Source organism: Durio zibethinus, chromosome 15 (genome assembly GCF_047325235.1).
Source record: "Durio zibethinus cultivar Kanyao isolate XHJ-2024 chromosome 15, ASM4732523v1, whole genome shotgun sequence".
NCBI classification, from domain to species: Eukaryota; Viridiplantae; Streptophyta; class Magnoliopsida; order Malvales; family Malvaceae; genus Durio; species Durio zibethinus.
In genome coordinates this window covers 8,167,551-8,180,627 of record NC_143176.1, presented here as the reverse complement: position 1 = coordinate 8,180,627, position 13,077 = coordinate 8,167,551, and the positions used below count along the sequence as shown (strand labels likewise).

Genomic DNA, 13,077 nt, shown 5'->3' with positions numbered 1-13,077 from the left:
ATCTTCGTCTCACCAGATTCTACTTTGCCATTTTTGAATTTGTAGAAAGATCAATGGCACATCCCATATCTTATGAGTATCTAAGATGTTTCAATAGTAAACATATTTAATACATTTTTCAAGACTTCTGCATATTTGTGAGCTTTTGCTTCTTCTAGCATCTCCTGTCTTGGATGTTCAACTTTTAACTGATCATTATAATCGGTGGACAAATTTAATTACCTCATTAAATTATTTCCTTGCAGCAAGACCAATTTGAATGCCTTTTGCCAACCTTCATCCAAGTGATTGATTTGACAGATCAAGAAGAATCTGAATATTGGACTGTTATGTTTGCCATTTTTTAAGGCAAACTAGTTGAATTTATTGCATCTAGGTCCAGTCTAGAATATGTTGCTTCCAATTCAATTAAATTTACCATCAACTGCAAGGTATGTTTGCAATCATCTTAAACATTTCTAGAGGCCATAACTAAAGTAGACATTGTTATTAGTAAGGTTCGTTAGAGGTAGACATTGCTAATAGTAGGGTTCGTTAAAGGTATTCGATTCCTCATCCTTATGTTCATATTTTCCATTTGAAGATGGTAGGTTAATACTTCAATTTAGCTAGCACATGACATGACTCAAATTTTTTGAATTTAAGGGTTATTTAGACTGACATGTTCCCTTTTATTGATGGGAAAATTATCTAACTAATCTAAAAAATTTTCAATAAAATGATAAGAAATATCAGGTATTCCTTCTTGTTACTTGTATTATGCACGATACATAACATGTGCCGATGGGGTAGTGACATTTTTTTTCTTTTGAATAGTTCTCTTCTAATTAGAATGAGATGTACTGAGTAAGTTCTAACTTTAAATTACATAGGTGCATTTGTTGAGGACAATGCTCTAATGGGAAGCGTAACTACGCTCAGAATCAATTTTTAGAAGACAAGATGGTGGTGCAAAATCTAGTATCAACCTTGATTATGTTGTCCTAGAGAAGGTTGTTACAATATGTTGGCCCCATGGTGACATAATGAGATTGAAAACCGACAACATTGCTGCAGATGTTGCAAGAAAAGTAAGATTTGATGGAAAGCTAGTTCTAGTTAATGGCCAATTGGTACTGCCTAGCACAAAGCTCAAAAAGGGTGATGTCGAAGAAGTAAGATTGTAAATATAGAGAACATAATTGATTTGTATATATCACAGGGTAAAACAGAATCTATTGCAATTTAATTTATCAAATTTGAAAGTTGTTAATAAGGGTGAGTAGGGTTGAAGCATGCAAGGCATTATTGTGTGTGATTAGATTCCGCCAACATTCAATGTAAATAAAAAAAAATTGTAGAGCAGGAATGAATGAAAATTTTTATATTTTTCTGTCCCCTTCTGTTATACAGTTTGGTTACATGCATGACTACCAATTCTTTCATTGTTCGCACCCTCTTCTAGACCTATGCCTAAACCTTTTTGGTAGTCCTAATAGGCAATGGTTGCACTGCAATTATCAAATCCTACAAGGAAATTAAATAAAAGAAATAATCATGAATAATATTAAAAGAAATATATGAATAAGATATTTTTATAAAATTTTATTAATTTTTAAGAGATAAATCATATAAAATGTAAATTATTTTACCGTAAAATTTGTAGTGTAAGACTCTAAAGACATATTTGTTTGTCCTTGATACCAATTTTAAGTCACACTTGGATCCTACATACACAAAGATATTTCGAGTGATTCATAGTTCTAATAAGACAATTTTACATATTAATATATTTAATTTAAATAACATGTTTGAACAAAGTAAAAAAAAGTAACTAAAAATATTAGAATATTGACTTATTATTACCTCATTTGATTGAATGAAACAATAAGTTTTAGCAGTATTGAGATTTGACACTATCTCTCGGCTAGAATCACACCTTCAAAAAAATAAAAGTAAAAAAAAAATTAAGAAATGCTAATATGGTAAACTATACCAAATTTAAAAGCATCAAACAATACCTTGATTGGTTTTTTAGCAGGCAAGTGCACTTTGTATGACCTTTTTGTTTACAGAATGAACATGTTTTTGAATTATTTCTTTGCTTCAAAGCCCCTTTCATTCTTAGAGTTCGAAGATGCCCTTTAGTAGTCACATGAGGAGGATCACGCAAAGTTATATTATAACTTAAAAAATAAGTCTCATGATCTTTTGAAACATCTTTAAAAATATTTTCACTTGTTAAAACACTAGTGCCACTACTTTTGTCCTCCTCAGATATTTTCAAAGCATCGAGCTCTTCAAATAACCATTGTAAACCTCTAATTGCCACATCATACTATTTTTGAGATCTTGAAGCTTTTTTTGAAAGCTCCAAAGAATGAATCATGACATTATTAAACAACATCATTAAAGGCTTTGGAGCACTATCATGTTGTTCATCCAAGATGCTTTCTACTTCTTCCTTTTTAGCATCTCTTGTCCACCATTTTAAAACATATCGATCAGGTAATGAATGCATTTTTTTAATCAAAACTGTTAATTGATGCCTGCAAAGGATGCCCACAAATTCAAACATGTGACATGAACAAGTTGTAGTTACTGACAAAAGAACAAATGTCACAATATATTTAGGCTTCTCTTTGTCAAATTCATGCACTCTGTAACTATACATTTGCTCATTTACAATTATCTTTTTTGTAACATACTGCTGAGAATGAACTAACTCATCTTAAAATTTTCTAAACATTTTTCTTGTGTAAACCTCCGAAGCTTCTTTTTTCATTGGATAAAATGTCTTTAAAATTGGCTTGGAATTCATTGTTTTAAAAATTTTTCCCTCTCTTTGTTGTATCTTGCATTAAGGGCTTTTTCATACTGAATGATGAACTTATTCATCAAAGTGCTTAAGTTGACATAATCTTTGAAATACTTGTTCATACTCTCACTTCTCTGAGTAGTAGACATTCTAGCACAAAAGTTGTTTCGTATATAAGCAGGGATCCATTTTTCTCAAATGGAATACAACTTCTTCAGCCAATTATTTTCTTGCAAACCATATTTTTCAATTATTTCAGCCCATTCTGATTCAAACTAATCAGGAACTAATGTATAATGGATGCATTTAAAAAATTGATTCTTGAAATCATCAAATTGGTGGTAAACATGGCTAAGATTCTTAGGAAATTTTTTTTCAATATGCCATATGCAAAAATGATGTTTAGTATGTGGTAAAACCTTTGCAACTGCATTAGTTATAGCTGTATCTTGATCTGTAATGATTGTTTTTGGATGATATCCAAACCTTGCTTCCAACCTAATGTTCAATAGCCAAACAAATGTTTCCTTTGTCTCATCCCACAACAAAGCACAACCAAATAAAATGGATTGGTAATGGTGATTAACTTCAATGAAAGGAACAAAAGGCATTTTATACCTATTTGTTAGATAAGTTGGGTCAAAAGCTACAACATCACCAAAATACTTATATGCCATTCTAGACCTAGAATCAGCCCAAAAGCAATTCGCTAGTTGACCTTCTGCATCCATTTGTATTGCATAAAAGAATCTTGGATTCTTCGATTGACATTTTTTGAAATAAGTCAGCACTAATTGTGCATCTCCTTTCTCAAGCTATTTCTGCCTTCTATTACTCAAATAATTTTGAATATCATGCTCAGTTAAACCAACCATATCAATGCCACATGATTCATTAGCTAAAACTAACATGATTTTACTAGAACGAATTCCTGAATCATCAAGTACATCAATTAAATTCCATTGAACTTTTGTCTTTTTTTTGTGAACACGTAAAAATTAAGCACTTTTGGAGTAGCAAGCTCATGAGCATGATCTTTTATAAATCTAGAAATTAACCATTTGTCATCATCTTTCTTGGACACATAAATCATGACTTTGCATCCCACTCATGTCTTATCTGGTGGGCTTGAATTCTATCTTCCCTTTCGACATACTTTTTGCTACGATAACCTTCCTTTAAACAAACAAATTCATGTCCTATAATCAATTGAGTTTTTTAAGATTTTGTAATACAACTCTTACGAATGACAAATCCTTCATATTTTGCATACTTAATATAATACTCTAAAGCCTCTTCCAAAGATTGAAACTCAATTCCGATAAATGGTTCTAAAAACTCATGATTTTTATCAGCTAACTCAGTAATAATTTCAGAATCGTATGCCTAACCAACTTTATCAACATTTAATTCTTTATCAGAAGACGTTCCCATTACCTGTAACAAGAATTGAAAGCCTTATAAATCAATTAAGGTAAAAATTTGATTCACCTCTAATTCCACACCATTATATATATCATGATCAAGTGACATTTTCATATCATCTTATTGTTGATATTCCAACGCCTAAATCCCAAAAACACATACAAGGTAAAAGAACTTTATAATATGAAACACATCCAAACTAAAGGAAAATAGTGCATAAAGTTATTCCTTTACAATTCATTAAAACAGAGCAAACAATAGTTAAAAAACCAATAAGGTTTACTTTATGAGGTATTGTTGATGAGCCAATCTCACCAACCTAAGTTATCTGCTCCAAATTTTCTTCAATGAAAAGTTATTACATTGGCATAATAATGATACTTGTAAAGTTAAGTCAACATCTTTTATCAAAACACTTAACTGCTTAAAATATCCTAAAGATATGTAGCCCCATATATCTCTGTTAAAGTCAATCAATATATTGTTAAAACGAATAATTGCATAATAAAGTTCTGCCATATAATCGTGTGTCTCAATTTGCAAACAGCAAAGGCAAATATGTTCAATCAAAAAAATATATCAACACTTTGATAAGATTGCATAATTACCAATTCTATCTATTCCAGGTGAAGCACATAAACTCATTACCGATCATATGCCATATGATGCTAACTAAAAGTGTCATTCTTTCAAGCTTCAACTAGCTGACATATATACTTTTACCATAGAAGAGGAAAGAAAAATGCATGAAACATGCTTGAGTAACATAGGGGTTAAACTTTAATCCAAGAGAAGACATAAACTCTTCTATTATTTGAGGCCAATTAATATTAGTTAAATTCAGTATAGTGTAAATATTCCAACACCAAAATCCCAAAAATACATACAAAGTAAAAGAACTTTATAATATGAAACACTTCCAAACTAAAGGAAGACATTGTATAAAATCATTTCTTTACAATTCATTGAAACAGAGCAAACAACAATTAAAAGACTAATACTGCAAATAAACAGAACCCTAAGATTAAAAAAGTGAAAATTGAGAGTAGATAAAGTCATTCAACACCTAATACCCAACATTAGTATCCAAAACTGCAAACAAAAATGAAAATTTTGAAGTGGAATTCAACAAAATTACCTTAAAATCATAAAATTTGATTGAGATGGAAAGCAAATCCTAAAAATACATACAAGCTAAAAGAACTTTATAATATGAAACACATCCAAACTAAAGGAAGACAGTGTATAAAATCGTTTCTTTACAATTCATTGAAACGGAGCAAACAATAGTTAAAAGACTAATACTGCAAATAAATAGAATCGTAAGATTAAAAAAGTAAAAATTGAGAGCAGATAAAGTCATTCAACACCCAATACCCAAAATTAGTTTTCGAAATTGCAAACAAAAATGAAAATTTTGAAGTGGAATTCAACTTACCCAGTAAAGAAATCATGAAATTTGACTGAGATGGAAAGCTTACCCAAATATGCAAAAGCTTACCCAGATGGAGATGCTGAAAAAAGTAAAAGCTCACAGATATGCAAAAGTTCTGAAAAGCGAATTAAATATGTTTACTATTGAAACATCTTAGATACTCATAAGATATGGGATGTGCCATTGATCTTTCTACAAATCCAAAAATGGCAAAGCATAATCTGGTGAGATGAAGATAAGAGAATTAAAATCAAGTAAAAAGAATTAGAAAATCAAAAGAATAAGGCCGTAAATGCAAAATGAGGTGACAAAGAAAAGAAAAGTTTTAATTTTAATTAATTAACCCTAAATAAATTTATTAATATTTATTTTTAAGGGCTTGAAATTTTAAATTTTATTCATTAATGAGGTGTCCTTGTATTATTCACTGACAATGTATAGAAATAATACATTGTCAGTGTATGAAATTTAATCCTATCATTTAAACCATAACATTTATGATTCAACAAATGCGGCATTTATTCTTTGAACACCATGTTTATAACAAAAGAAACAAAGTAAAAACAATCTTTAACCTTCATTATTCATTATCAACCATGATTGGATAAAAAAGACATGATTTTTGGAACATCATCAAAGACATTTTTCAATTATTAAACATGGAATTTGTGCCCTAGATGCAATAATTTAAACTATCATAATTTTTTTAAAAAAAGAATTACATCAATCACTGCACCACTAAAATTATAAACATAAAAACAATTCTTATATCTAAGCTGTTTTATTCAGTATATCTAAACTATTTTATTCAGTATCAACCATATTTCGAAACTAAAAGACGTGGTCTTCTACAAATCATCAAAGACGTTTTTAAATTAATAAACATGGAGTTTGCAGCCTAAATGCTACAATATTAAGCATCATAAATATTTTTTTTAATTACATCAAACACAATGTTACTCGCATTATAAATGTGATTGATACGAAAAAATCTATATTCGGAGAGAATTACTTGGCAAATCAAATGTAACAAAGTATTCATCAATTGATCCACCACATTTAAAAAAAAAAATGTAGCATTTTATCCTAACAAAAGAATTAAAAACAAAATTGAATTGTAATAATCCACCACGATTGTCCCTAAATCAGTATTCAAAAAGCCATGGGGATAACTTTATCAGTATAAATTTACCACCTACACCTTCTACCAACCCTTTGCTAATTTTCACTTCAGTTAAATCAAGGAACAATTATCTCTATTTTTTTCTTAAATATTAAAACAAAAAAACAAAAAATTAAGAAAAACCAAGAAACAACCATGTGGCACTCCTAATGGAAAGTCATATTCTCCGTACATTTACAAAATTTATCTTTATGGATTAGGGACTAATCATTTTCAGACATGACAAAGGTCCAGGTGAGAGAAAGACCCTAAAAATGTTTTTATGCATTTGTCTTAGTCAAATGGTCCAATAAATGCTTCATTTTCATGGCCGGCCTTATTATATTTTTATCATCCGTTGGCTGAAAGTTGGGACATGGAGTTCATTTATATTCCTGAATACAGGAAAAGGAATACTGGAAAAGGATAAACCAGAATAGAAGTCACTAGTCAGAGCAAGAAATGACAGCATTGCTCCGCATCCAGACATATAGAAAATGTTTTTGACCTTGTCTCTTTTGTGGCAATTTCATGTTTTAATTCATTTATTCCAAAAATTGTTGGTAAATACTTTTACTTTTGAATGTCATCTGAGATATTGTTACTTGCATCTGCTTTTCTAGTGCCTTCTCTTATCATCAATGTCATTACTTTCAGCAACTACAGGTAAGGTTTTCATTTTCTCTAGTTTTCGTTTCTGTATGCTTTTGTTCTGGTTTCTTCATTTTCATCTATGTCAAAGAAACTGGTAAATTATATATTTGTCATGATTTCCTACGCTCTTGCAGGAATCATCATCGGCTGGATTCTTGTCATAATCAATATCGGCGTTATTCTTGTCATAACGCTCGTTAAATGTTTAATTAGAAAAGCTGAAGCTACTAGAATTGCAACTGATACACTAACCATGGATAAATGCCTCAATGACATGGAAAAGGAGAAACCAATCAGATTTACTTCTCTGCAGCTAAGGATTGCAACTGATAATTTTACCAATTTGCTCCGTTCAGGAGGTTTTGGAGCGGTGTACAAAGGAGTTTTCAATAATGAAACCATCGTAGCTGTTAAAGTTTTACATGGAAGCTCTGATAAAAAAATTGAGGAACAATTCATGGCGGAAGTGAGTACAATTGGTAGAGTTCATCATTTTAATCTGGTTCGACTCAATGGTTTTTGCTTTGACCGGAACCTGAGGGCCCTGGTTTACGAGTACATGCCAAATGGCTCACTTGACAAGTTTTTATTCAGTGAAGAAAATATATTAGGATTTGAAAAACTTCATGAGATTGCAATAGGCACTGCAAAAGGAATTGCTTACTTGCATGAGGAATGCCAACAGCGAATTATTCACTATGACATAAAGCCTGGAAACATTCTCCTAGATGCAAAGTTATTTCCCAAAGTAGCCGATTTCGGTTTGGCCAAAAATACTCATGTAACCATGACCGGAGGTAGGGGTACACCAGGATATGCTGCACCAGAACTCTGGATGCCATATCCTAGAACCCACAAGTGTGATCTTTATAGCTTTGGAATGCTACTATTCGAAATCATCGGTTGGAGAAGGAACCTTGACATAAAACTTCCAGAGAGCCAAGAGTGGTTTCCTAGATGGGTGTGGAAAAATATTGAGAATGGAGGAGATTTAGGAGAGTTAATGAAAGTCTGGGAGATCGATGACAAAAATAGAGAGACGACTGAGAGAATGGTCAAAACTGCTGTATGGTGTGTCCAGTATAGACCTGAGTCGAGGCCTTTGATGAGCATGGTGGTTAAAATGTTAGGAGCAGTGGACATTCCTGCACCTCGAAATCCATTTGCATATTTGCTGGTGGAGACTCACATTCCTAGCATTTCTGCCATTACAACATGGGCTGATACCACTGCTGCTGATTCAAAATCCTCTTCAATGGTAACAGAGTCGGAGTTGGTAGGTGAAACTCGTGTCCATGAAAAGTCATGAGATTGAAGTGGCTTACATTTCTACTTAGTACATTCAAATGTAAATATATCCTGCTTTCTATCATTCCCTTCAGTTTTCGTGTCTTTGCCTCAGGATTCATTCTGCTGATGCACAATTTTCTACTTCCACAATCTATTGCAAGATATTTATTATTGTGTTTTTCATAGATTTTACCGAAAGTAATAATGATCCCAAGATTGATTGTATTAAATTAAGAAAAAGAAAGAAATTGGCTCTTTGAAGTATCATGAAAAGAGTTAAAAGATATTGTCTGATTAGCTCTTTTACATATCAACAGGGCCACCAACTCTAGAGGACGCCATTTCAGTACTTACGAAGACATGGTCAACTTAGGGATGACAATGGATACTAAATAATTTGATACCCAACGATATCCGATTCGATTATATTGGATTCGAATATTTATAAAAGGATAATTATTAGATTTGGATAGTAAATTTACTATTGATTCGAATAAATTTTATATAGTATTTCTTAATTATTTAATATCTCAATCCATTTAGACTTTTTAATTAATAATATTAAACAGTCAAATTCATTACCAGTTTATATATATAAAATATATAAAATTTTATATTTGTAAAAGAGTTCAAAATTTAGCAAACAATTATTAATTAAGAGTAAATTTAATTTAAATTTAAATTTTGTTTATTTTAGGTTTTGGCAAAACATTTAAGTAAAAATTTTAACGAATTCAATTATTTAACGGATAATACTTATTTAATTGGATACGGATTCAGATAGTGATAATAAATTCAATTGAATTATTAATCGAATTTGAATACCATAAAAATTAAACAGATTCAAATACTAATGCTTAAAAAATAGCAAATATCCATTTCATTATTATTCCTAATCAAAGTAAGGTAAAATGATTTACTATACATCTTCATCCCAAAAGGAACTATAACAGTCACACTCAACTATTAAAAATAAATTTAATTAAATTAATTAAAAGAGATTTAAGATATTAAAAATAAATATAATTAATTTATCAAAATTAAAATTTTAAAATTTTAAATTAATTGAGAGAAAATTTAAACTATTAAATATAAAGATAATTAACTTGATCAGAATCAAATTAAATTAAATCAAAGACATTAATAATAGATGCACGATAATTATTCAAAACTGTAAAAAATTAAGTTGTTACGTTGAACATAGGACACGTACCTTTTTTTTTTATGAGAAAAGCTTTGATTTTTATATGCTTATTATACAAATTAAGCTATCATGTTACATTCTCTATATAAACTAGCATGATATCCGTACATTACCGCGAATCAAAACTTTTTTGTTTTGTCATATTTATTTATTAAATTTTTGTTGCAAATTTACCTAATTAAAAATACAAAAAAAGGTGACAAGTAAAAAAAAAACTAAATGAGAGTAATACGTGGATATTTCAATTGGACTCCTTTTTCTTATAAATTTTAATTAATTAAAAAAATAAAAAATAAAATAAAAAGAGAAAAAGGAAAACAAAAAAAAAATTATAGAAAGTGTCACATGGATATTCTCATTTAGTTTAAAATATTAATTTCTTCAATTTAGGTATCAAATATAACTTTCTTAATATAATATATGTAATAAAATTAATAATAAAATATATAATTTTATATATACCCCAAAATGGATGGGCAGAGAGCACTTTAAACATGCTTCTATCCCAATCTCATTTCTCATTAAAAAATTTGACTTGTCTCATCTCGATCTCAATTTTAAAATATAATCCCTATATGATTGAAATGAATCAAAACCCATCTAACACAAACTGTTTTGACATCTTTATCAATTTTCATCTTTTGTTACAAAATTTAAATGAGGGTGCCACATGGACACTTTATTGGCTTCTTTTTTCACAAAATTAATGCAATTTAAAAAGTAGAAAAAGAAAAAAAAAATAAAACCAAAATATTGGGGAATAACATGACATTCCAATTGAGTTTAAAATATTAATCTATTAAATTGAGTTATTAAATAATAATTTTATTAATAAAAAAGGAAAAAATGAAAGAATAAAGAGGAAAATGAAAAATAAACAAAGAAAAAGAAAAAAGAAAAGATAGATCATCAACACGCCATGTGGACATCCAAATTGAGTTTAAATGTTAATATCTTAAATTAAGGTATAAAACAATAACTTTATTAATATAATACAGATATATATATATAAATATAAAATTAAATAGATAATGGAATATATATACTTTTATGACCCTAAATTAAGGTAAAAAATAATAACTTTTATATATACTACAGGGTGGGTTAGGGCAGAGTACTCTAAATTTGTTTATGATCTGTCCTCACTTGCTTTAAAAAAAATCAACTAAACTTGACTCGATATTAAATTTTTATAAAAATAGCTATATCAAATTGAGATAAATTGAAACTCATCATATACTGATTATTTTTCCATCCCTATCAACGACTCATTTTGATTTAAAATTTATCAAATTAAAAACACAAAAAAAGAAACAAAATAAACAAATGAAGTTGTACTTGAACACATCTATTGACACTATTTTTTTATAAAATTTATCTAATTAAAAAAATAAATGAAAAAAGAAAAAAATTGTCATTCTATCAAATTAAGTCATATCAAAACTCATCGAATATGAATTATTTCCCTATCCTTATCTATCGACTCATTTTATTACAAATTTTATTTAGTTAATTTTTTAAATGAAAGAAAAAAAAAACAAATTAGAGTGTCACACAGACAACTTAATTATTTTTTTTCACAAAATTTATTTAAATAAAAAATCAAAAATAAAAAAAATAAAGATTAAAAAAAGCAAAAAAGGAAAAAAGGAAAAAAAAAAAAAAAACAAACGGTGTCAAGTTGACATTTTGAATGAAGATCAAACAAAAGTCAAAATTAGAAAATTTTATATAATGGATTGATGTATGAATTACATCTTAATTATGTATAACTATAGTATTTTATTAAATTAAAATAATAAATAATAATTATATAAAAATATATAACACCCTTAATTTTATATATAATATTTATTAAAATTAATAATTATATCATTTCTTATTTTATCTTTCTTGTTTTTATAAGGTGTTAAGGTAAGGGTACTATTAGTCGACCATCAGGAAAGATGCAACTGATTTGGTTAAAAGATGTAATAAGTGTCAAAGGTTTGCTCATATTCAAAATCTATCTTCAACCAAGTTGCTACTATAATAAGCCCATGACCTTTTATGTAATGGGAAATGGATATGTTCGGACAATTCACCCCAACCCCCCTAAACAAAAGAATGAAAAGGGGAATGAAAAAGCCTTAAGAGCTAATTTGGATTTGACTGAGGAACAAAGGGACACAGCTTTAACAAAGATAGCAGTTTATCAGTTATTAAAACAAAAGAGTCTGATGAAAGAATATTCACCAAAGCAACTTTATACTTAGAAAAGTTGAAGCTTCAGGAATCAATGATTAAGGAGGAAATTGGTCTTGAACTGGAAGGCTCATACATAGTAAAGGAAGTTGTCTAACCTGGAACTTGTAGTTTACAAGATTTGAATCGAAATCCCACTCCAATTACGTAGAATGTGGATAATTTAAAATTTTATTACCAATAATGGCTTTGAAGCCAAGGAAGCTTGTAAACATCTAATCTACTTGTACTATTGAAGTCTAAGGTAAATAAAGCTTAAAATTCAAAAACTTATTTTGTTAATCTTGTTATCCAAAGTCCAAGGTAATTGCGTATATCTTAAAAGGCTTAAAGTTCAAGGTAATTGATTATATTTTAAAGATTTATGAAGTTTTTTACCTAAAACAAGGAATAAGTCGACCTAAAAGGATATATTAGAAAATCAAATACTTATGCTTATGCTTGGTTTTACATTCTGAACACAAAGATTGAAAGTAAAATAATGTTTTCGGTAACTGGATGATAAGTAAAAGGTATAAAAAATACTTTTATTACATCAAGCTCCATCCTCAGACTACACCTTGATGGCAAGTGCCTCAAACTCACCGGTCTAAGCATTATATTTTGCATCCCACCTGCTCTTATATATTCTTAGTTTGTCCCAATCATAGCAGTAACAGCAGTTTCAATCTCCATGTCATTCTCACCTTGCTACTTTTCATCATTACCTTTTTCCTCGATCGCAACTTGTTGGGATCTTAGATTGCTTGTACTAATCATTGAAAGATTAAGGTCAACATAAACATAGTTCACCTCATTCTACGCTAGGTCAAAGGAACAAAACGCCTACTCCCTAGCAAAGTCGATCTACATGTTGTAGAAGTAGC

The 13,077-nt window shown here is 29.3% G+C and overlaps 1 protein-coding gene across 1 annotated transcript; it reads left to right on the top strand.

The window, feature by feature from the left end:
- The first annotated feature begins 7,519 nt into the window (after nt 1-7,519).
- On the top strand, nt 7,520-8,799 carry LOC111301969 (G-type lectin S-receptor-like serine/threonine-protein kinase At5g24080). Its single transcript, XM_089744283.1, has one exon. It carries the CDS (start codon nt 7,553-7,555, stop codon nt 8,780-8,782), a length of 1,230 nt encoding a protein of 409 aa, XP_089600409.1. The 5' UTR covers nt 7,520-7,552; the 3' UTR covers nt 8,783-8,799.
- Nucleotides 8,800-13,077: the final 4,278 nt, after the last annotated feature.

What these genes read in the sequence shown, in the direction of transcription:
- LOC111301969 (XM_089744283.1), top strand. Translation starts at nt 7,553, where the DNA reads ATGTCAAAGAAACTGGTAAATTATATATTTGTCATGATTTCCTACGCT.